This window comes from Malus domestica, chromosome 05, assembly GCF_042453785.1.
Source record: "Malus domestica chromosome 05, GDT2T_hap1".
NCBI classification, from domain to species: domain Eukaryota; kingdom Viridiplantae; phylum Streptophyta; class Magnoliopsida; order Rosales; family Rosaceae; genus Malus; species Malus domestica.
Genome location: NC_091665.1, coordinates 19,170,377 through 19,196,996, shown reverse-complemented (window position 1 = coordinate 19,196,996; position 26,620 = coordinate 19,170,377). Strand labels below are relative to the sequence as shown.

Here is a 26,620-nt window from a genome sequence, read left to right as displayed (position 1 = left end):
TTGTGCCAAATTTTTTGTACCAATCGGTAATGGTACGGTATTGTACCGTACCGAAATTTCATGGTACGGTATTGGTAATGGATACCATTACCACGGTATTACCGTACCATACCGAAAATACAATATAATTTATAATTTATAATTTATATAATACATAATTATATAACACATATTTATAATATTCCAATAATTTGAAAATAAAACCCTACTTATATTAGCATTGTTGTTGGTGACTTTGATCTCTTAAAATTGTGGAAATCAAACACAAAAGAGTTTCTAATTCTTTCACAAATAGCCAAAATATCTTTGTAACCCCCACTTCTACTGTTGCTAGTGAAAATGCATTTAGTCTAGGGAGGAGGGTTGTGAACCCTTTTAGGGTATCCTTGACTCCTAAAATAATGGAGGCACTAGTGTGTACTAGTGGTTGGCTTAGGGCAGGTGAAGTAAACTTCTACAATGAGCAACGGAAAATATGCTTCAATTTTACAAGGAAATAGAAGAAGAGAAAACAAGAAAGATATGCTTTAAGTTTTTTAGTAAATTTGTTATTAAATGGTTTTCAACTTTAATTCTTCTTGCTACTAATTAATATGTTTTCTTTGTTTGTATTGTAGGCTTGACACAAACTCAATCTTCTACAAGTTCAATGCCTCCTCCAAAAGCTTCGACATCTTAAGCTTGAATAACTGATCAATGAATTCTCCTTTTTGAAGTTTACTTCCAATTTTCATTTGGTTTGAAACTTTAATTTCTATTTGGATTGTTAACTTCTATTTGTTTTGGTTCGTAACTTCTATTTGGATTGTAAGCTTAATTTTCATGATGAATCTTGATGCTTCATTTGAATTATTATGTTTGTGAATTGTGAATGATGAATAATAGATGAATTTAATCTATAATGTATGAGATAAAGGTACAAAAAAAAAAGTTTTGCCCTTGAATTGGGTTAAAAAAACAAAAACATATTTTGTCCCAAAACAAAATGGCAATTACCATTGCCATACCATGCCAACCAAATTTTTGGCAATACCGAACTTCGGTATACAGAAAGTTTGGTACGGTAATGGTAATAGATTTTACCAAACCGAAAGTTTGGTACGGTAATTGGTACAAGGGTTTTGGTACGATAACCGTACCGAACCCACCCCTAGTTGCCTTAGGGCCTTAGGATGACTATGAACCTTTGTTTAGATTCAACACGAGCCTTGTGTTGAATCTCGGTCTAGGAATGGTGATTGATTTTAGTTACGCGTTTAATCACATTAAGGCGTGTTGTCTTAGGGGCGTTGGACCCAACTACTTCATTTTCATGCATATCATATAAATCAAGAAAGAAGTACTTCAAAGTAAAGGTGAGCTTATGCTCATTACAACATTTGCATAAAACAAATTACCTTAAAGTAAAGAAGGGCTTATGCCCTTTTACAACATTTGATCAAATCAAATTACAACCAAAATCTAATCTACACATTCCCATGGTTCAAACAAATTTGAAACGGCCTATTACATAACTCAATTATATTAGGCTTAGGTTCATAATCACCCTTTAATTAATTAACACTTTAACTAATTAAATTGAATGCAACATTTTCATTTGGTTTTTGTATCCATAAAATTGATTTAAATGGAGCTAAACAAAATGAAAATCCAATTCTCATTTAAAGAGACAAAACAATTTTGTTCTCTACTTAATTTGGGCCAATATGCAATAACCACAACTTATTTGGGCCATAAAGCAATTAACCTCAACTTTTGGGCTATATTGCAAAACTTTTGGGGTCACTTTGTAAAAACACAAAAGTCCACTACTTCATGTAATTACAACTAGAACCCAAAATTTTAATAATGCAAAAACTTCATTAAAGGAGCAAAACAATTTGTCCTTTAGCTTTTTTGGACCTAAACGTAAAAATGTAAACTTTTGGGCCAAAGTGCAAATACACAAAAGTATCAAAATTTTATGTAATTGCATAAAAGCCCCAAAAGCACCCCACTTGAGGGAGGGCCGGCTTTGGAAGAGGATTAGAGTGATGTGTGTGTTGATTTGTGAGTTTTGACATAAAGCAACAAGTGGTGCAAGTGGTGTGTATGAAAGGGAATTAATCCTTACACACCCATCACCATTTCCATCACCATTCAAATAAATATCTAATGCAATAAATCATTTGAAAAACATAAAACATAAACTTTATGAAATAAATCAAAACTTTGAATCAAAACACAAACATTTTTGTTCTTGGCAAAAATGTCAAGAACAATGAAGAACATTCATGAAAAACCCAAAATTTTTCCATGAACTTTTTGCACCCAAAAACATTCCAAAACCATTCAAACTTTAGGGAAATAACATATAACCAAACTAGGGTACATAGGGGTTCCAAAAGTCACTTGAAAATACTTTTAACAAGTCAAACAAGAACCCAAAAATCCACCCTTTGGATTTGGCCGAAAATTCCCAAAAGCATGGCACCAAATTTTAGCTTCAATATTCATGCTCATATGAACTACATCTACAACATTTGAGATGGCAAATTTCTAACAAAATTTACATTCAAAGAAACAAGAATAAAGCTTGTAACAATTACAACTTTTAAATCAAAGACTATGAACTACAAAACCCAAAAGGATTCACCAACTACTAGACCTAGGCTCTGATACCACTTGAAGGATAATTTTGTGAAAACATGTTCATTTGAATAACATCTATAGCTTGCATTTAACAATTAAAAGGCGGAATCATGCTTGCATGCATTCAAAAACAAAACATTAACCATGAAATTCAAAGCCTAGTAGATTGGTGAACCATTAATCAACTCAAAACAAAGTGAGTTGAGATTTATACCTTTGTAGATTCCTCTTTGTATAAGCAAAGGCTAATCACCCAAAGAGAGGGCCTTCATTCCTTGCATCTTAAATCTATGGATTTGGATGGATGAAAAGGTTTCTCCAAGTTCCCAAAATTGAGAACCTCTAAGTCTCTTCACCAAGGTTAGATTGGAGAAGAAATGAGTGACCTTGGAGTAGTGGGATTACTAGATGCACCCTCCAAGGGGCCGGCCTCTTTAGAGAGAAATGGAGAGACATGTTCTCTCCAATTGTTCTCCAAAACAAACCCTAATGAATTTTGGCTATAAAGTCATATTTATACCTTTATTCATTTGAGTGGCAAACTTGTAAATAAGTCCAAGTTCACTACCCTTAACAATATGGCCGGCCTTAGGGTGTATTTGGGTTGTTTGGGCCTTTGTGAATATTTAGTCATTAAGTTGTCATACAACTTAAGTCAATGGGCTTGACGTTCGAAGCCCATTGGGCCTTAAGGTCCAAAAACTATCCCGAGGTCTTTAACGAACTTATTCGTTTGATTAATTAACATATTAATTAATCCTTGCCATAAATAAATAATTAAACCATTTAATCATTCTTACTCATCTCCATTGTTTCTTCAATCTCCACCTTACACGGTGTGCGATCCATTAGGTTCCTTTTAGCTAGGCAGTGGGCGATTAAAACCATTTCACATCGATTGTGAATTGAAACTTACTTTCAATTCTCCCTTTAGTGATTATACACGTTTAGGGCTTCCACAAACCATGAGTGACACCTAGCAACATATCATGGTTACCCAAGCTAATCAGAAGAGGTGGAGAACCTATTCAGTTTAGGATTACAAATGCAATACGGTCTTTCTCTAATACAATACTCTTGACCACATTGTTTGGTTTGATAGTTTATTTATTCATGTCTACTATCCAATGTGATTCGTGTGCTTATATGATTACCTTGAATGTGATTTGGAACGCTTTCCTAAATCTCATTCATACTTTGGCCAAATATTCTTAATCATATCATAGAGTATTCTCCCTCAAACGGTTTGAAGGTTAGAGATCCCTTGTTGCGCATTCACTTGCCTCCATGACTAAGTGGCTTAACCCCAATGATGTCGTGGACACCCCGATGGGGTGACTTTGACATAATCAAAGATCAAGGACTTAACCACAAGACAGCTGTGATGCCTCAGGTCAAAGGACTACTTTGCATTATCCCAACCATGAGTTCTCATGTGACATGAATATGAGAACTCTTCGTTGATCGTGTTCAGTGAACTCATTCTCTACTGAGCACCTACGTACTTATCTTGATGTCAGACACACCAATGACTCGAGACTAGTCACTCTCCCTGAGAGAAGACACAGGACGTACTGATCTTAACGGACTGTCAATGCCCAATTGGCAATCCTATGATCAGGAACGTTTAGGATGTGTCTACGAAAGAATGGTCTCTTGAATCTAACTTCTTTAGATTGCATTCTCCCAATCACATATTCCTTGGACTTATCGTTTAAGCATATAACATTTATATGAGACGGCTCAACAATAATCTTTGCCCTTTATAGTTAAACTAGATTAGTTTAACATGTAAAATGTCCGTAAAGTATCATCATATGATTGGTTTTAGGGCACATTTCCAACATATACAACATATTACTAAACTTATGAATGAAAAGACAAAAACAAAGAGGGTCGGGCAAGGTTTCACCTTGTCGGGCAAGGCCTATCATCTTGCAACTTCCTATCTTTGTGACTTATAAAGGGGTTTGAAAGCTTAGAAAGAGGGATAGGGGGATGAGTTTACAGAAGGAAATCGATACTACAACAAGATTTAGACAAGGTAGCAAAGCTTTTACAAAGGCTTTTGGTAAGGGTTAATCCCCAAAGGGATGAAGGCTTGGGCTGACTACAGCTTCGTTGAAGGCAAATCTGGCTTGAGCAGAGTTCGTGCTTGTATTTGTTTGTTTGTTTGAGTGTCCTCATCTTTGATTTCTCTTTCTTCTTTTATAGACAGTTTGGCTTGGCCTCCTGTAGCATTAATCTTGCCTGAATGCAGCTTGAAGGGCAATGACTCATTTGCTTTTTACTTGTATTGCCACTGTAAAGTGCTTTTGGGCTGATTAGCTGGCTGGTCTACACCACTTGGTCTCTAGGTAGGTGAGCAAATGGTTCAAATGATCTGCATCTAGTCGGGAAAAGCCCTTTTCTGCCTTCTGGGCTTTGGTTGGGCTTCGGGCTTCTTTCCTCCTAGTCCTTCTTTTGGGCCAACTCCCTTTTGAGCCCAAAGTTCAAGTTTTAACCCAAACAGATGTCACATTTCTAAAATTCAACATTGTATTCTCTAGATTATTTACGGCTTAGTAAGAGATGTTTGAATGGTACAAATGCTTATTAAGATAACTCTTAGTTTGCTGGTGTCGGATAACAATAGCATTTGCCTAGAAAAACCATTACAATTAGTCTTCCTCTTGGTTATATAGTCTTTTATGCTCCTATTTTATCTTGCACATAGATCATTTCCTGGCTCGATTCTGATACCATATGAAATGAGCTGCCTCAATCTTTATGCTGTTACTTCAATGGAGTTGAAAAAAAAAAGAATTGGGACTCATTCGTCTACACGAGTAGAGAATGTCATGTTACAATATGTCCTAGCTATTTCCTATTCCTCCTTCACCTTTATTCAAGGTTCTAAAAGATGCAAAGCGCTGGTCGGACGACGAGTTGAGGCCTAGACAAATTAGTCGGATTTAAGTAAATTTATGATATATTGTATAAATAAGTGCATATTTATACTTAAAACATAAATTGTAAAATAAAATGATATATAGATTATAAAGTATTAAAACATATTGAGAAAATGGGGAAATAAGCATGTGGTGAGTGTTCATTCGAGTATTCAATAAGTCTTTGTATAAGTGTGAGTCGCGCGACCTAGGTCGTGCCTGGGTAGGTTAGGCGGGCGCCTAGATGGGCTAGACGGACATCTAAACAAGTCTAGGCCCCCTTTTTTAATATTCGAACGGTTAGAGATTAATTGATGTGGTGGCCAATTGCCTGGGCGTCTAGCGCCTAGGCAAATATTTTTATAACAGTGACTTTATTAGTTTGATAGTTGCCAAAATCCAATGGTTCTTTCATTTGTCAATTGTTTTACCATCTACTAACATGCGCACTTACTGATAAACATGATTATTTATGGTGCATAGGAGTATACTGTTTAACTATTTTAATTGTTAGATTTTAAGTGTTATATCTTTTATTAAGAATTTAATAATTAAAAAAAAATAGATGTAAAGATACTCTAGAACGTCTTAAAATTTTCAATCGAAGAAGATATAAAAACTTGTAACCATCGGATTCCAAAGTTTAGTATGAAGAAATGTGACACTGCTCGTATGGTCTACGGACCCACATGAGAAGTGAGTGGCTTTCATACTTCTAGTCGTTCAAATGACGGGACGTTTGGAATTTTATCATGGAAGTTGCAAGTTACAGCACATACCAGTTGGAACCGGCACTAGTTTAGTTCTACAACAAGTGGGAAAAAAAGGACTCTGATTTTAGACACGGTGTTTAGAGAGATTTTTTTTTTTCAAATGGACTTTCACTTATTTTATAAAATGTGGAATACTCGCTTGAATATCGGACATTTGAGAAATTACACATGTTTGTGTTATACTTCTCATGTGTGTGCATATTTATGGTATTAGAATGAATGCATAGATTAATTTCATATCATAGAAGAATGGTGAATTCTTCGAGCATCTTCAAAGAATATGTCAAAATCTTAGGTGGAATGCTACTGTATATATTTGACATCAAAAGTTTATCTAACCGAAGTGTTATTTGCTGACTATATTTGAAGGTTTTGTGATTTGAAATCAAATTCGACATCAATGTCAAATTTATTTTTAATTCATTTTTATAGTAGATTCCTTATTCCACTAACATTTTAAGCAATAAAAATTTTGTTTCAACATTTTTTTAATAATTACAAAGCTCTATTTAAAGAATATGATAACATTAAAATTTGGTTAGAGAAATACAAAATTTGACATAAGACTTCAGATTGCCACATCAGTCATCAATTGTAATTTGACTCTTATAATTTGACATTTTATTTGGAGATGGTCTTACATAATTTGTTGTAGCATTGTAACTATTTATACCATATTTAGGGCCTCGTATTTAGACATCGTATAAATTCTCGGGGGACTTAAATGTAATTATGTAATAAAGGAAGGGGCAAATGTGTAATTAGGGGAGAAGTTCTTATTCTATAAAAGGGCAACCTCACCCTCTAAAACCCTAAGTCTCTCCTATCTAGGGCAAAGCTCTCACTCTCTCTCCTTCACTTCTCAGAGAAATATAATACAATCAGTATGGACGTAGCCCAAACCTTGGGGTGAACCACGATACATCTTGTGTTATTTACATTACATGCAGATTCACGGTCGGATTTACGTTGTTCCGAGACCTCCGGTTTTGTGCATCAACATTTGGCGCCGTCTGTGGGAATCGATACGAAAAGTTGTGTCGGTTCTTTTTCATTTTTTCACCTCCGTCGTGGGTCTACAAAATCTGCAAAAAAAAATCCAGAGCTTTCTTAGAAATCTAGACACCCGCAGAAACCAATCTCTCTCTCTGTGACAACTGATCCGTGAGGCCACTCCCATTAAACATCTCTGAACTCTGTCTGATTCCCAATACGAAAAGCCACCGTAAGTGCTTTCCTCACCATTAGTACTTTTCTCCCTTCCCCACATCAAAATTCCCACTTTTGATTCCAAACCAACGGTCCAGATCAACCTCTCCTTCCTCCCCATGTTTCTGCAACTCCGCCCCCATACAATATCGACTCCCCTGCTAATGTGGATATTGCTTTCATGTGTGCCTATTAATGGACCCTATGCACTTATCACCACCATAGTTTCCGCGGACCTTGGAACGCACAGTTCCCTTAAAGGGATTCTCGAGCACTAGCAACGGTTACCGCCATAATTGATGGTACTGGATTGGTTGGTGCAACTTTTGGCCCTCCTCTTCTGGTTTCCTTTCAATGAAGGAATGGGATGCAGTATTTCTTATGTTAATGATATGTGCTCTTATTGCGACGTTCCTTTTATCACGTTTGGTTATAGCTGAAATTTCTGAGAAGATGTGCAAACCAGTACTTGTATCCAGCGGGCAGCAAAGTTTTGGGGGTGAGGATGTCGGCATCGGGTTCGGGGAGAGATTTGGTGCCGGATAGACCGTGCAGGTCGACGGAGGTGCGCCATTTCGGCTTATAAGAAGGATCTCGAGATCGATCCCAATAACGAGGCTCTGAAGTCTGGTTTGGCATTCACTCAAGCTGGTACGGCCTGCTCCCGGGCTGGACCTCCACCCGTGAACCCTGATGCTGAAGCTTTCTCAGGTCTCAAGATGTGGGCCAAGCTCACAACGGACCCGTCGACCCGAGCTTTCTTGCAGCAACCCCATAAAGCTCGAAGCTTTCTCCAATGACATCCTGCAAAGTTATCTCTCAATTAGGCCATTCATGATGCTGCTAGATTTGATCAAAGATAGTGTGGGGGACATGCAAAAGAAAAAGAAAAAGGGAGGCTCTCCTCAAGAGCACATGAGGAACAGAAAAGCAAATAAGAAAAAGGAAAAGATAGAGACAGAGATAATGGATGGGCACGACCAGGCTGTCCAAGAAAAGCAAAGCAGAAAAGGAAGAAACAAAAGGAAAAGGAAAAGAGAAAAGCAAAAGATCTTCCTATTATTACGATTCCTTATGTCTACCAGATAAAGAGACAAAGAGAGTGCAGCAGAAAAAAAACACTGCAAAAACAAGGAATAAACATTCCACCAGAATGATGTAATTCATTTTCCATATCTTTCGGAAACATCTGTATAAATCTCATTAGAAGGTAATATGTATAAACCCCATCAGAGGCTAAAAAAAATAAAAAAAAAGGCAAAGCCCAAAATAAATGGGCGGGCATGTTGTGGAGACGAAGGCCCATAAGCCCAAAATAGCACCAACCAGGTCATCAAAAGTACGCCCAGTACTCCACAATTATTCGGCAACCCGCCGCTATTATCACCAACTAGGTAACCAAAAGTACGGCCAGTACTTCAAAATTATTCGGCAACCCGCCGCTATTACCACCAACCAGGTGATGAGATGTACAACCTGTACTCTAATTTGGCAACTAGCCATTCATGCCACCAACCAAGTGATGAAAGGTATAACCTGTACTCCCCTTCATGCCACCAACCAGGTGATCAAAAGTACGCCAGTACTCCAAATTATACTTGAGCATTATTCATGTCATTCATACATAAACATTCATGAGTATCACTCATGACAATCGTACATAAACATTCATGAGCATCATTCATGTCAACATTCATGAGCATCACTTATGTTAACATTCATGAGCATCGCTCATGACAACATCCATGAGCATCACTCATGTCAACATCCATGAGCATCACTCATGTCAATCAAACATTCATGAGCATCACTCATGTCAAATCAACTTCAAAAGCTTAATTTACAGAGCTCTAGCTTCAAAAGCTTCATTTACAGAGCTCTAGCTTCAAACGCTTCATTTACAAAAGCTCTAGCTTCGAAAGCTTCATTTACAGAGCTCTAGCTTCAAAGCTTCACTTGCAAAGCTTCACCTACAAAGCTTCAGTGCAAGGTATACAAATACCGCATCCGAACAACCGCCACTTCGGCCCATATATGGATCCAATTTGAAGTCTCCAGCCAACATACTCTATTGACCGAAGACTTGGGGGATTACATTATGTACCATATATTGGGCCTTAACTGGGCCTCATGAAAAATACTTGGGGGACTTAGCCCATTACTTATGTATTGAGGAGCGAGCCCTTATTCTATAAAAGGGACTCTCTCACTTTCACCAGAGAGCACCCATTGTTCATGTACTGAGGAACGAGCCCTTATTTTATAAAAGGGATTCCCTCACCACCATTAGAGAGCATCGCCACCTACTAAGCAACCGTCTCGTCGCGAGCATCAACTTTAGCCCATCATTTATGTATTGAGGAATGAGCCCTTATTCTATAAAAGGGATTCCCTCACCATCATTAGAGAACATCAACTCTAGCCCATCATTCATGTATTGAGGAACGAGCCCTTATTCTATAAAAGGGACTCCCTCACCTTCAAATGCTGCTAGCCGAGCCAACCAAGGCAACATAAGCCACGAGCCAAACAGCCTCGCAGCGTGTGCTACTTCTAGTTGAGTGTCATTTCAGATTGAGCACTGCCTCATATCGAGCATCAGTTCAAGACATCATCTAGTTACTTCGGCCCACACATGGACTGAATTTCAAGTCTCCAGCCAAAAGACTCTCTTGACTGAAGACTTGGGGACTACTATTTATACCATATTTAGGGTCTCGTATTTAGACCTCGTATAAATACTCGAGGGACTTAAATGTAATTATGTAATAAAGGAAGGGGCAAATGTGTAATTAGGGGAGGAGCCCTTATTCTATAAAAAGGCCTTCTCACCCTCACAAACCCTAAGCCTCACCTATCTAGGGCAAAGCTCTCACTCTCTCTCCCTCACTTCTCAGAGAAATATAATACAATCAGTGTAGACGTAGCCCAAACCTTAGGGTGAACCACGATACATCTTGTGTTATTTACATTACATGCAGATTCACGGTCAGATTTACGTTGTTCCGAAACCTCCGGTTTTGTGCATCAACAGTAACTAAAAGTTATTTCAAACATTTAAATTGAATAGATAATGAATAATCAATGAAAGAAAATATAAATACAGGTGTGTGGAGAAAAAATGAGTAGAAATTATGTCAATAACCCTTTTTTTTTTTTATACGATGATAGGATTAGTGGTTAGATGTTAGATTAGGGAGCCGACATTGTTTGAACCCACGCCGGAATGCAAAGGCACAACTCCTTTCCACCACTATGGTAAAGGGCCATTTTCAATAACTTCATTGTCCTCATATGTGTAACGATTTAAACTCAAAAGTCATATAAGATGTACAATTTGCAAACTTTTATAGTTGATGACAACTAGCTATGCAAATGGAGTCCATTGAGTTCTCATATGTGCCTCAGTGAAGCAATAGGGCGGCTCATTTGATGGCTTCATTTGTGGGTAGATATGGGAGCACACACATAATGGGTTTGCTTTTCCCTGAATTTCCATTCAATATTCTAGTAGAGGATGTAAACATTTCTATTCGACTTTAAGACTAACGAAATTCTAATCATTTGACAAAAAAGTAAAAATAACATCTTGCTTCACTAAATCAATAATTTAGACATCTAAAATAAGAAAAGATAACTTGCATGTAACACGGTTGTTGAGGTAAAAAAATGTCACACGTAAGCCCAACCAATCATTAAAGCCCATTTGTCATGCAAGCCTCTATTCAAACCCAAATACATGCAAATGTGCGGGATCGAGGAAGAAATATATTTACGAACATGCCAAGCTACAGTAATTAGACTGGATCACGCCATGCCTATTTCTCACGCTAGTCACTATTCACACTAAGCCCAAGTCACATGCCCGGGGCTTGTCAAGTGAATTGTGGTGTGGATGGTTACGAAAGTTCATTAGGCCTATGTGGAGTCAAGATTGGGGAAGACTTTGGGTTGCTTGGGAGCCCAAAAGTCCAAGTCCATGGTCTTTGTGTTCCACATGGGTAATTTTGAGAGAGAATTAGCCTAGTTTGCCTATTTCCCTAGCAAGCAAACCTTCTTAGTTAGGACCAAACCAGATTCCTGCATTGAATGTACGTTAAACCCAACATGTGACAACCCGTCCCTAATTTTCCATGTAATTTCCTTCCCGAGGGTGTAAAATGAAGATTACGGCCTTTTTGGCAAAGTGGAATCTGACATGGACATTGTTGTTTAGTGTTTAATTTTGTTTGTACCATACTTGATCAATCTCAAAACTACCAAGCATAGTCAACGTCATACCTTTAAAGACTCATTAAGGGGTTCATGCTGAGGCACCATTGTTGAAGCATAAGAGTTTCCCTCCAACTAGGAGGCCAATCACAGTATGACACATGTCAACATCAGAATAAAGCTCATAGAGTCCCACATCGACCGCGAACGAAAGCTGGAGACTCTCCTCAACTATAAAAGAAGACCATTCTCCTATAGTTAATTCCTAATGTCATTATTATACTTAAACTAATAATTAGAACTCACTAATGATGATTATGCTTGAGCCTATGAATTGTGTAAACCCTTCACTATTAATGAGAACTCCTCTATTCCATGGACATAGTCAGACTTATGGTGAACCACGTACATCTTGTGTTTGCTTTCTGATCTCTATCTATTTACGTATTATCCTCACCAGGTGACTAGAACAACCGAGCGAAGGTCATAAACTTGACACTTTACGTTGTTCCAAAGTCTCAAGAATTTTGTGCATCAACATTTGAGGCCATCTTTGGGAAGAGACATTTATTCCTACTCTCTTCAACTTTGTCAAGCTGGTTTCCATCATTCATACACTCTCCTTTGACTAGGAATTCCTCTCCAACATGGGTAGTAAAAGAAGCCACAACACATAGAACAACACTCCCCTCATGCCTAGTGTGAGGCAGCGAAGGAATGAGCGAAAGACGTTTACTCTTCAAGCTAAAATTGAAGAGCTTGAGGCCCAAAACAACAAGATAGTAACAAAGAATGAGATCTTCCAGAAGCAGTATAAGAAGCTCTTCGAGATGCTCTATGAGGCTAGGCATACTCAGTTACACAAGCCTATTGTCCATGTGGACGTCAACCATCACCTGGGTGCCCTCCAACATGAGGGGTCACCGATCTTCAACAGGGATATTCCTGATGAGGAGCAAGTTACTCATCAATGTGTTGATCAACGTAAGACTTCTCTTAACCCAGTTTCTTCAACTTGAAGCAAGAAAAGTGGAGGAAGGCATCTCCTTACAGAGGGAATGGAATGATCAAGAGCCGTTTACCATAACTGTTGAGACTTCCTTATACAGCGTGGAGAAAATTCTATCCACATAGGCTCAAGGATCAAAGTGTAGGGCTTGGTCTTCTACCACAACGTAGGCAAATGCCTAATCCAAGAAAGGAACGACATGCCTCTGATGGACATGATGGTGTAGGAGACTTGGGGGATTACCAACAGGCATGCCCTAAAAGCCAGTACAATGAATCTAAGGAAAAGTCACATGCCTTTGGCCAAACTCACTTACTTCCAAGGGATGAGGGAAACTTGCAAATGAGAGTTCTAATGGTGCCTAACTCCACTTCGGACCCTCTTATCCTGTATTTCCTCGAAGAAGTGAACAAACTAAAGGCCGAGCGTCATGCTCAAATCCTTGGCTGGGATTAACCGAGGCTCTGCCCTTTAACAAGAAAGATCCTTGGCACCCCTCTACAAGGAGAAATGAAACGGAAGCTTGGCTTTCAATCTTATACTGGGAGGGAAGATCCAATTAAGCATATCCACCTATTTGAATCCACCATGGCATGCTGAAGACATAGTGATGAGGAACAAAGTCTCATTTTCCCCTCCACTTTCTCTGGTGGAGCCCTTAATTGGTATTGTCGTCTTCAACCTGATACAGTGTAGACCCGGCATTCGTGTTGTGTTTTCCATGTTCGTGTTGTTTTTGTGTCATACCCGATATATTAATGGGCCGTGTCGTGTAACACCCGTTAAAATAAATGGGTAAAATGACCCAAACCGAAATCGACCCAATAATATTAACAGGTAATATGACCCGACCCGTTACTTGTTACCCGTTAAGAAAAATATATTTTAAACCAATAAATAATCAAATGAAAAACATAATACTAAATAAGTATATACATACCATATTGTCACATCCAAAACATAAAAATGCAATTTTTTAATTAATGTAGAAGTGTAAAAAAAAAATACATAAACGCTCGTAATGACAAGCTTTACAACTTTCATGAAGAGCTTAACTTCGAAATTCACCACTATAATCATATAAATCATAGATCAAAATTTAACCGTTGATTGTTGTTTATATTTACGCTTCATTGTTCTCATCAAATTTTGTTTTTTTCAGATTTTCTTTTTTGAAAGCTTGATCTATTAGAGGATGCAAGAAGACGAACGGTTTGGATTGTTGAAATTATATTCAGAGTTTTACAGTTAGTGAAAATATTGCTTGATGTTTATAAAGTTGTTACAAATTATATGACATCGACTCATATTTCAGTTAACCGTAAATATTGAAACGTGATATCAAAGATCTGAACTGTTCATCTTCTTACATTTGCCAGATGATCATGTTTTTCAAAAAAGAAAATTTAAAAAATGAAATTCAGTAAGAAGAATAAAGCGTAAATGGCAATCGACGGTTAAATATAAATTTAAGGTTTATGAATTATAGTGTTGGATTTCGAAGCTAACCCCTTCATGAAAGTTGTAAAGTTTGTCACTATGAGTGATTGTATATTTTTTTTTACATTTTTTACACTTCTACAATAATTATTATTAATTTTATTAATTTTTCCCTCAAATAAAAAACATTATTCACGAAAGTTTGGAGGATTTTAAAAATCTAAACGATAATGCAAGTGTAACCATTATCTACTCGTAGAGGAATAATGATGAATCACGAGTGTTTATATATTCTTTCACATTTTTCATATGTGTATGTAAGTCTTCTTAGTTCTTGCATATACAAATACTATATTAGTTTATTTTAATTTTGGACAACAACATGTTAAGTAAAATTTATCCTAGTAATGATAATAAGGAACTCTTATAATAAAAATAAATAATGACAAAATTTTTTTTTTTAAAACTTATATAAAATAATAATACAAAACTATATATTTAATATAGAATATATTGTATATATTAATATGGCTATTGTATTTTATAATAAATCTTTTAGTAATTAAACTCTAAAATTATCAAAATAAATTTTTTCTTAACGGGTCAAAACAGGTTACCTACGTGTATACCCGTTAATAACAGGTTCTTAACGGGTCACCCGATAATGACCCGATAAGTTATCGTGTTGACCCGAAACCCGTTATTTTCATGTCGTTTTCGTGTCGTGTTAGAAACTGCCGGGTCTAATACAGTGGATTCCTTCACTGAGCTAAGGAGACTATTTGTGGCTCAACATATCTTCTAAGCTGATCGCTTACACTCCGCCGATGAGTTATACACTATTCGTCAGAAATCAAATGAGTCATTGCGTGAATATACCGGTCGCTTCAGTTATAAGTACTTTCGTTGCGTTGAGGCAGATGACAAAACATCACTTAGGGTCTTTATGGTAGGCATGTGTGAATGCTTCTTCAAGTACATGATCAATGCTAACACTTGGAAGACTTACTCTGAAATGATGATGCAATCATGCCTTTGTCGAGACAATGACATACCAACGGAACACTCTTATGGTTAACTCCTATCAACAAGTGGGGAGTGGAAGTCAAGTTCTACCAAGTGAGGAGGTTTTGGCCATTCAGACACCCATTACACCCTTTCCTGCCTCACTTAGCCATTCAAACATCTATTGGTACGATGAATGAATTTTTCTCTCAGTAAGCTCATTACAATGAGAGGGATAAAGGTTCATATCAAGACAACCAGGAGTGAACGTGCCTTCAACTATTATGATCATGGGATCAACCCTCGCTCTTTCAAAATGGGAGGACTAGGTGCTGAAGGAAATACTATTATAAGAAGGCATACACATTACAAATGTTTTGATCCTCAACCGTTTGAAATCTTTTGTAACACAAGCCATTCGACAAATATTTGAAGAAGAGGGAAGTTAGACAACTTCGTTTGAGTCTTTTACATTCCTAGCACTGGAATACTTGGTCTACGATGACCTACCTCTATACTCTAACTTAGAGCGTCAACATGCACACTTTGACACAAAGTCAGTGAAACTAAGTGTTACAACCAACATGGTTCACATATCCAAAGCATAGATTCCTTCATGCATAGCAAAACATGCATAAGCATCATTTATGTCAATCAACATAAACATCATATATTTCAACACATTTATACATAAGCCAATTGAGCTTCGAAAGGGGTCAACATATTTTGTGTCATTCGACACTTGCTATAATGTGCCTCGACACCTTACCTTTAGTCTCACCAACTAGGTGATGAAGGAACTCACCTTCATATCACCAACCAGGTGATGAAAGGTACAACCTGTAATCTAATATCATTCGACAACTTGCCACTTTTATCACCAACTAGGTGATGAAGGAACTCACCTTCGTATCACCAACCAGGCGATGAAAAGTACAACTAGTACTATTAATAAACATTTTTTCCTTAGCAACTCACCATCCTTCCCACCAACTAGGTGAGGAGTGGTACAACTTGTACATGTAAACTCTTAGCATTCACAAATAATAAAAAAACCCTCAAGCCTTACAGCTCAAAAGGAGGATAAGCAAGCTTAATTCAACCCAACTAGGGGAGCACTTATGCCTAATAAGGGTTATAGTCACCAACAAAATCTTATTGCAAGCCAACAAAGGCTTCAATGCATGGTATACAAGCCCTCTTGCACTTGCCCTAGACATTTCCCCTCTGTAACAATGCAAACACTACAACTCGTAGAAAGTTTTGCACACTCTTGATCAAGATTGTGCGAAGCAAAATCAATTTATATGGTTCTTCTGAACCTTCAACCACTACAATGTGTGGCTTGCCTCGCACACTCTTCTTCAAGAGTGTGGAATCAAAATCTATATACGTTGTCTCTCTCATATATTCTTGTCCCTAGTTTCACAAAAAAAAAAAAAAAAAAATCTGCCCAAAAAAATCTGAAATTAATTAATTAATAATTATTTTGATAATTAATTAATTAATTATTAATTATGACATGTGGAGATGGCCAACAAAGCTTCAACACATAAGAGATAACTACAACATGTAAATTGCCTTCCACACTTTTCTTCAAGAGTGTGGAAGCAAAAGCTTCCTAAGGAAGAGAGCTTCCCACACCCTTGAGGGAAGACAGCTTCCCACACCTAAGGGTTTGAGCATCCCACACCCTTGAAAGGAGAGAGCTTCCCACACCTAAGGAAGAGACCTTCCGAGACCCAAGGGTATGAGCTTCCCACACCCAAATTCAAAAAGCCTTCCATACTCTTCTTCAAGAGTGTGGAAGCAAAATCTATTTATGTACTCTTCAAAAAAGCTTCCACTGAAAGCTTCAACAAAAAAATTCAAAAAGCCATCCACACTCTTGAAAGAGTGTGGAAGCAAAATCTATGTGCTTCAAAAAAGCTTCAACTGAAAGCTTTAACAAAAATTCAAAAAGCCTTCCACACTCTTTTTCAAGAGTGTGGAAGAAAAATCTATTTATGTGCTTCAAAAAAGCTTCAATTGAAAGCTTTAACAAAAAATTCAAAAGCCTGCCACATTCTTCTTCAAGAGTGTGGAAGCAAAATCTATTTATGTGGTTCAAAAAAGCTTCAACTAAAGGCTTCAACAAAAATAAAAATAAAAAATAAAAAAGCCTTCCACACTCTTGCTTAAGAGTGTGGAAGCAAAATCTATTTATGTTCTTCAACTTCAACCGAAGGCTTCAACAAAAAATTCAAAAAACCTTCCACATTCTTGCTTAAGAGTGTGGAAGCAAAATCAACATACAAGCTTCAACTAAAATGCCTCACCTACAAAGCTTCACCTATAAAGCTTCAACATACAAGCTTCACCTGCAAAGCATCAAAATAAAAACTTTACCTACAAAGCTTCAACTTACAAGCTTCACCTACAAAGCTCCAACCTAAAAGCTTCACCTACAAAGCTTTAACCAAAAAGCCTCACCTACAATTTACAAAGCTTCACCGACAAAGTTTAACCAAAAAGCTTCACCTACAAAACTTCAACCACTCAAGCTATATGTCCAAAGGAAAAAGCTTCAACCATTCAAGAATATCAAGGCACCTCATTCGCTAACTCTCCTCGCTCGAAGACTTGGGGGACTCCCACTATATGCTACTACACTCCGGTACTTAGAAGTTTCGTGACTACTCAGTGACTTGGAATTCTCAAGTCCCCAACTGAGAAGCTTTCCTCACTCGGGAACTTAAGGGAGCACCATTTGTACCATACTTGACCAATCCCGAAACTACCAAGTACGATCAACGTCATACCTTCAAGGACTCACTGAGGGGTTCATGCTAAGGCACCCTTGAAGAAGCACAAGAGTTTCCCTCCAACCAGGAGGCCAATCACAGCACGACACATGTCAACGTCAAAATAAAGCTCATAGAGTTCCACACCGACTTTAGATGAAAGCTAGAGACTTTCCTCAACTATAAAAGAAGACCATTCTCCTACAGTTAATTCCTAATGTCATTATTATACTTAAACTAATAATTAGAACTCACTAATGATGATTATGCTTGAACCTATGTATTGTGTAAACCATTCACTATTAATGAGAATTCCTCTACTACATGGACGTAGCCTATGGTGAACCACGTACATCTTATGTTTGCTTTCTAATCTTTATCTATTTACACATTATCCTCATCAGGTGATCAGAGCAACCGAGCAAAGGTCACAAACTTTACACTTTACGTTGTTCCAAAGTCTCACTGATTTTGTGCATCAATAAATTTATTTTTCGTATTATCGTAATTAATTTGTACTTGTTATTACAAACGCATGAGCGCATGTTAGACTCGAAATGGATTTGTAACCAAGAATTTATGCTTATTTAAAGTTGGTTAACATCAGGAAAAATTGTACACATATGTGCGAACTAATCAGTGTTAGTGAACAATGTTTTGGATAGGGTGAGCTAGATATTTTTTAGTTTTAAATTGTGTAAATTGGACCATTTCCCACTTTAAAAACAGGTCTCTCACTTACCACACCAACCAATCACCTTTCTCCCTATTTCAAACTCCATCATCAAACCTCACATATTGATGTTTAAACCATCATCATTGTACTCCTCTCGTCCCCACAAGTCCATTCGTACAACCTGACTCGAAAACGAACGAGTTTGATTCCCAACTTGGAGCTCCAACTCGAATCATGGTTCTCCGACATCTTTCTGTTCGAGTTACAAGGTTTTGGAAGGTTTAGAAGCAACCACACAACTCTCCGATGTCCCTAACCTAAGTTTGAAGTCAAGCCAATGTGTAGACACGCGATTTTGGGACGTTGGAATTAGGATCAAGACGTTTGAGCCATTTTCAGTCCATTTCCATATAAAGTACATCGAAAATGGTTGAGATATGAGAAAGTTATGAAGTTTTAAAGTTTTTACAAAAAATTCGATCAACTTTTCCAAATTCCTGCTAATCAGGTGGCGGCGACGGCAACCAGAGAACTGAGGAAGAAGGAGAATATTCCGTTAAAGTTGATAGAATATTCTCACACTGTTACTAATACAGTTGAGGTATTCTGTTAGAGTTAACGAAATATTCCGTCAACTGACAGAATATTCCCTAGGGTTTCTACTAGCACGTGCAAGCGTGTGTCCACGCATGTGGCCAATTGCTGGTGGCGCGTGAAGGCACGTGCCACTTCGTGGTGGCGCATGGTCAATGTGTACGGGTCCGTGACGTCGCATATAATGCTTTCATATATTTAAACCCTCCGTTTGAGCAAACTATGGGGGAGTTTCCCAGCCTTTTCATGTATATTTTAATTAATTAATTAATTAATTATTATAGTTGTTTCACATATATGAGAGAATTATCCCCGATGAGGTTAGGAGGCTACGATTTGACTACGTATCAGTGAGTGGGCATTTGTTATTATATATATATATATATATATATATGTATGTATGTATATATATATATTATAAAGTTTTATGGTTTCCACAAATGCTTTTGGATTTAATATTATGCCTATCATGCCATGTTTTATTTCATTTTAAAAGTGCTATTATATTGTTGAGACTTATAAATTGTCATGGCATGTTCATATACATTTTACCTGCTCATCATGCATGCTTGCACCGGTGTAGTACTAGCCCCGGGCTAGGGCTAGGCTTCACGTGTATGGTCACATCGCACTGCACACTCACTTTGGACCCATTGTAGGTGCCAATGCTATCATAGGTTGCAATAGGCAACTAGGACTCGTATGTGATGCGCCTAGCGCCAGTCTTCATGTGATTATAGTACTAGAGCGTATTTATGATTACACCCAGTCCTGTTTATGTCAGTATGTTAGCATAGATTGATGAGCACCTAATTTTCATATGTCACGGTTGAGATGTTATGATTTGTTGTGTTTCTTGAATTATTGTTGATTTACATTTGATTTCATACTTATACATAGTATGATTTTTTTGGAAACGATACATGTTTAACAGCGAGGGATTAGTATGTTCAAAAAATAAATGTGTTTCATAAACCTTTGTTTTTGCCCACTTACACTTTCTGTTTTACGCCCCTCCAGGACTTAGTTAGCTGAATCTTTTGTGGCATACGAGGGATCTTTGGCGATTCTGACATTCTCTTGAGTAAATGTAGGAGTTTATTTCCAATTGTGTACTAAGTATCTTAATTAAAATCGACTACTCTACTTATGTCATACTGTCATCTATGCTCTGACTACTTATGTATTATGGGTTCTTCTCACTACTGTGCACTCTCTTTATTAGCTTAAATAAATTCTAGCTTCGGTTTAAATTTATTCGTACTTCTTCCACCTCACGTTTTCTTTGGCTACGTCACCTTCGAGTGTCGGCCAGCATGCCTCGACTCCGGTCGGGGTGTGTCACAGTAGGTTAGACATTTAATGCTAACTTTCCCTTCCTAGCTTGCATAGACATCCAACATGTGAAAGTTGTGAGGCGCATTACCATAAGTAGTGCTTGTGGAAAGCCGGCCTGGGAAAGTTACACCTCTGGAAGAAGCAAACTACAGGAATCAACAATGCATCTATCTTACACCAAAAAAGGAATAACATGAGAGTTAGGGAGAAAAGAGGGGAAAACCAAGCCACATAAGGGAGATTCCCTTTAAACCTAGAGAAGAGCCCTTCACTTACATAAAGAGTGAGAATCCATTAGAGAAAGGGGAAAATTAGAGGTAACACATAAAAGAGGAAGAGAACGCAGAGAGACATAGTTAAGAAGCAACACCCAGGAAACATACCCAGAGAACTCCATTAGTCTAGAAACATCCTTTAAGCCTCAAGAATCAACATCCATACAACCTTAGTGTTTCCCACAACTTTCGACTAAAATCCCAGCCATCATAAGCCTTGCTGCTACCCTAGGAAACCCATATTATTTACCAAGAAACACCATGCAACCATGCCATCTCTCTCTCTCTCAACATGCTAACGGATGAACTTCTAGCTTCCACACCACGCTTCTCTTGATCAAGTCATTATTTGCCTAAGTCATGCTATCTCTGAGTCGTTGATCTAACCGTGATATTTCCTAAGATAAGCTAATTCTTTCGAAATATTCCGAGACTTGGTACAAAACCAAACCAAGGGAGACAAGAGGACATTTTCAAAGCCCAAGTCCACCTCAACCTAAAATTCCCCGAACAATGGTTTATATCTTCTTTCTCATGTGATGAGAGATGAAAAAAATGTAAATGGAGAGAAACCCGTTACATGTAAGTTTTTGTCCAAATAAAATGATGTCAAGAGAGTTATTAGTTTTATATTTGATGTAATAGATGTGAAGTGCGATCATCTAAGGGTTAAACTTTTCCAAAATGTCGGAGAGAATTTAACCATAGGAGATAATGTATGCGATGTTACAATATAATGTTTGTTGAAACTTTTCCCATTTGTAGGAGAGCATTCAACCCTCTTTTGAAAACCTATATATTGTTCTCAATTTTGTTACTCATATTTAACTACTTTATCTAATTAAAGTTGCCACCAACTCTCTCTTATTATATCAATATTACATTTTTTTTATATCAAGATATTCACACTAAAATGATTGGATAATAAATTAATTATGAACTCGCTATTTATAATATTTATATACTTACAAAAATACTAATATTAATGTACCGTAGTACTAATCGTTAATATTACACCTTTAATACTGAAAAATGTTCAAACTTTTTCGTGTCTGTAAATCTAATATCACATCAGTTATGCGCGCGCACACGCATATATAAGGGAAGTTATAGTCGAAGCTGGCCCATTGGCATGTAACGCTGTCTGGTCCTGTGTCCTCCTGAGTCCTGAGTCTCCTGACAAAGGTGACGAAAGAAGAATCGTTTCAGAGTGTGGGGTTAGGCAACATCGCGTTGGAGCTCGAAACCACGGTTTTCTCGGGTCAGGTAGGTTTGACCAAAAGTCGTCGAAAACCGAAGCCTCCACCCTTGGAAAGCCCAGCGCACACCCTCCTTTCTTCTCAGCCCACCCATTCTCTCTCTCCCTCTCTCCCTCTCTCCCTCTCTCTACACTGTAACGCTTCTATAATCTCAAGAGTCTCACTCACAAACATAAAGCAACAGAACAAAATCAGAGCACCCTCTCTCTCTCTCTCTCTTATCTACAAGAAGCTTCCGTTGTTTTCTCCTAAAAACCCCTTTCTCTCTCTGAAAAGCTCAAAGCTTTTGGGTTCGGTGGGGTTGAAAATGGCGGAAAGTGGTGGGTTCGAGGGGGACCATTTGGCGGTGACAGAGGGGACTAGCTTCTCTCAGCTACTCTTCGCGGCCGACGAAGTCGTTAACCTTGCCGTGAACTCCGACCAGACCTTTAACTACACCTGCTCATCTACTTATCCTACCGAGATTAAGCCACCCAAAATGCTCTGCTTCGGAAACTACGACCACCAAACCGACGTTAACGGTGTCGAAATTGGGTTTTCAGAAACCGCCAAGAAATCAGCCGTCACATGCAGCGGCTCCTCCTCCGTTTCTTCCACAAGCACCGCCAGCATCAGTGCATTGCCCAAGTCCAACAATGTCAGCCATTAATTCCTCATTTCTTTTAAAACTATTTTTCTTTCTTTCAAAGTTTCTGAATTTTTCTGGGTTTATTGGCAGAAAAGGCGAAATGGGTTGGCTCCGATCAGCAACACAACTACTCCGACAACCCAGAGAGCCACTAAAAAGACGAAATCGGAGAATCGCACGTCGGCCGGCAACGGAAAGGTACGACCTTTCAACAAAGACCAAACCCCATAAGTTCATCTGCGGCACTGCATGCTACTCTCTCTCTCTCTCTCTCCCTCCCCCCACAACTCACACCCTCTGCATGCTCTTCTCTCTCTCGCACTCTCTCTCTGCCATTTCTGCAAAGCAGAACAATTTTCGTCTCTGTTTTTACCACATGGTTTCTGGTTTTCTGAAAATGTATAGAGGAAAGAGAAGCTCGGAGAACGAATCACAGCGTTGCAGCAGCTCGTTTCACCCTACGGCAAGGTGGAATTGCAAAACCCCAAATCAAGCCACCCGATTAATTATTTTTTGGCAATATTTTTGCAAATTCATAGAAAATATCTGATTTTTTTTCTTCTGGGAACTTGGAAAATTGGGTGTGTTGCAGACGGACACGGCATCAGTGCTTCACGAAGCGATGGGATACATCAGATTTCTGCAAGAGCAGGTTCAGGTGCTGTGCTCGCCTTACCTTCAACGCCTGGAGCCTCCTTCATTACCTGTACATGTAAGTACCAAAAAAACACTCTCACTGTCAGAATGTTTACTTCTACTTGTTTTCCACGTCATCTAGTGACGTGTAATAGACAGTAGTCGTAGTGTGGGACCCGGAGTGATTGTGACTTCACTGACTTTGGTCATGTCATGAAAATTTTAGACAAAAGAGTGACGGTGTCTGTAGATTTTGGATTTTTCACATTTTAGAAAATGCTACTTCCATCTGAAAATTTAAAAAAAATAATGTTGCCCTTATCATATTTTTCATACCGTCTTGCAAACATTTTTCTTACAGAAATAAGACTCATCAAACATGTAGGTTCTATTTTTATTAGAGATATCGTACAAATAACGTTTTAAAAGACGTTAGACGTTAATCGAGTCGCGGATTAGAGCTTAGTGGCTAGGCATGACATATGCGGGGGCCCAAGCAGATTTGGCAGACTAGGCTGGCTAGGCATGACATAGGTGGGGCGGAGAGGATCCTCTTGACCAGCCTATCGGGCCATTCATTTTTTATCCAACGGTTATAATTATTATAACTTTTAGAGGGACTCGCTGTTTGTAGCCGTTAGATAAAAAATGAACGGTCCGATAGGCCTGGTCAGGAGGATCCTCTCCATCTACTCAGGAGAGGATCCCAGTCTTGGGGGGGCTATGTAGACTAAGAGGATTAGACGGATTTAAGTAAATTTATTATATATTGTATAAATAAATGCCTATTTATACTTAAAAACAAGCATAATTATATTGGGTAGATAAATTACAAAATAAAATAACATATAAATTATAAAGTATTAGAATATGTTGAAAACATAGGGAACAAACATATGATGAATGTTCATCCAAGTATTCAAGAAGTATCTTACATTTATTGGAAAAATAAAAAATACAATAAAAGTTATCCATTTTCTGTCTAAGTCAAAGTTGCAACCTAAACGAATTTAGGTGGTCTAGGTTGGGGCCTAGGAGAGCTAGGCAGGTCTAGACATGGATTTTTTAAACAGTGTACAAATGTAGTATAAAAAATGTGATAGGTGTATTTTTTTTTATCAAGAATCTATTTGTCATAATCAATTTAGTGTATGACTAGTGCTTGGCGGAGAAAAACAGTGCTTACAAATATAATATGATAAGTGTAGTATTTTCGATGAATAATTTATTTGTCATAATCAATTTAGTGTATGACAAATTCTTAAAATTGGTCCTTGTCATAATCTATTTGTCGTAAAAAAAAAAACAATCTTAAAATTGATCCCTGTGGTTTACTTTTACCATTGGTAGTGATATTTACACTACAATTTTCTTTTTCTGCACTGATTACCTAATTTATGTTTATTCATTATTCTGACGTGTTCAATCCAACACCATACACCATCGGAAGAATGAAAATCACTTCCCTAAATATCGATGGTTGTTGAATGACCAGTCCTCATCAATTTGTATAACTTGGCACTCCACATGCAAAAATCACGGGCATCATGTTTTCATATCAGAAGGAAACGACAAGGGTAAAATCGATAAAATAACAACCCAAATATACAAGTTACTAGTTTCTAGTTACCGTAAAGCACATTGACCATTTGTAACTTTTGGCCTTCCATGTTTTCGCTACTTTTTTCTGTGTTTGAAACTTTTAGGGTGGAGTTGGAGAGGTAAAACAAGAAGCAGGAAGAAGCGACCTGAGGAGCAGAGGACTGTGCCTGGTTCCTATGGAGTACACAATGCACATCGCGAACAGCAACGGTGCGGATTTTTGGTTACCCGCCATGGCCACTAACACCAACATTAATCCTGTGTCATCTCCTTCAACCAATTATCGAATGGAATACTAGTACAAACTAGAAAGAAACAAGCATGTTTAGCTTAGCTAGTTAAGCTAGTGGGGAAGGAAAGGACGGCGTGGGCTTGGTAGAGGGAGGCAGAGACGTCGAGGAAGATCGATGAGTGTCCGATCAGATGAAGATCAGATGAGGGTCAATTTCTGGAAATCGGGGAAACCTTTCTGGAGGAGAGGCTGACTGAAAAAAAAAAGAGAGAGAGATGAGGGTCTGATAAAAAGAAAAGTCGATGCTTTTAGATGAGGAAAATGGTGGTGGGTGGAAAAATAATAGAATATTAAAAAGGTTTTGTTGTTAAATAATAAAATATTGTAGCATTTGTTAAATTAGAAAGTGTCGAGATGAAAAATTTAAAAATTAACTCAAACAACTTTTGCACAATGCTCATCGGCTATTTTAGCAAAAAATTAACTTCATTGGCATAGATGCTTGGGTACATGGTGCGCCGCCCAGTGAGGGTGCCTGCTCGTTTTGGTAATTTACAAGCCTAGCTACAAATTTGGCATGACATCTTAATTTTTTGAAAGAGTAGGGGAAAAGTGCAAAAAGGAGTACACAGAGTGAGGCAGGGCGATAGTGAAAGGAAATGAAATTAAGAGGAAAATTGAAATATGAAAGGTTTACTATCGTTTAGTGCAAGGAAAAAATAAAGTTGAGCAATCTCACAAGATGAAGGCACAAAAGTGTTATAGAGAAATACTTTTGAGTATTGTAATCGTCAAAAAGTCCAAAACTGCCCTATCTTCTAGCGAGAAGTGGAATTTATAAGCACTTACTCATGACAAAATTTTTCCTTCAATTGACTTATTGACTTGCCAAAGATTTTGTAACTGTGAATACAAAGATCTTGATCTTGCGTAATCCTGAGGAAAAAATTCATCACGCTGTATTTCTTCATCGTTTCCCATGTTTCAATTTTTCTCTTCCTTTTTCCAATCCAAGAGGCCTTAACTTGTTGCCATCAAGCTGATGCTCTTTTTCATAAACGCATGGCCATCGATCCCACCTTTTTTTGTCTTCTGGAATCTCTTTGAAATTAAAAATCTCCTTTACTGTTGTCAACCAATTTAAGACGTCATCCGGTTGCATCCCACTGTGAAACTTAGGGATTTCAATTTGAAATCCGAAATCAAAGCTGTTGATGCACAAAATCAGCAAGGACTTTGGTACAACAGAAAATGTTAAGTTTGTGACCTTCACTAGATTGCTCTGGTCACTAATATGGATAAGTATGTAAATGGATAGAGATAGGGAAGCAAACACAAGATGTACGTGGTTCACCCAAATTGGCTACGTCCACGGAGTAGAGGAGTTC

At 37.9% G+C, this 26,620-nt stretch overlaps 1 protein-coding gene across 2 annotated transcripts; it reads left to right on the top strand.

Moving 5' to 3' along the window:
- The first annotated feature begins 22,200 nt into the window (after positions 1-22,200).
- LOC114824819 (transcription factor bHLH113-like) lies at positions 22,201-25,686 on the top strand. Of its 2 annotated transcripts, XM_070822327.1 has the most exons (6): positions 22,223-22,771; positions 22,853-22,960; positions 23,168-23,230; positions 23,355-23,474; positions 24,849-24,975; positions 25,105-25,686. In XM_070822327.1, the coding sequence occupies exons 1-6, from the start codon at positions 22,442-22,444 to the stop codon at positions 25,242-25,244; spliced, it is 888 nt and encodes a 295-aa protein (XP_070678428.1). In that variant the 5' UTR covers positions 22,223-22,441; the 3' UTR covers positions 25,245-25,686. The 2 variants fall into 2 exon arrangements, with proteins under 2 accessions (XP_028957945.2, XP_070678428.1); XM_029102112.2 differs by lacking the exon at positions 24,849-24,975 and having other exon boundaries at positions 22,201-22,771.
- The last annotated feature ends 934 nt before the right edge of the window (positions 25,687-26,620 follow it).

Excerpts from the sequence above, each read along its gene's own strand:
- LOC114824819 (XM_070822327.1), top strand. The coding sequence starts at position 22,442 with ATGGCGGAAAGTGGTGGGTTCGAGGGGGACCATTTGGCGGTGACAGAG. Across the intron at positions 22,772-22,852 it reads CATTGCCCAAGTCCAACAAT|AAAAGGCGAAATGGGTTGGC; the intron begins GTCAGCCATTAA and ends GTTTATTGGCAG. Across the intron at positions 23,231-23,354 it reads TCGTTTCACCCTACGGCAAG|ACGGACACGGCATCAGTGCT; the intron begins GTGGAATTGCAA and ends GGTGTGTTGCAG.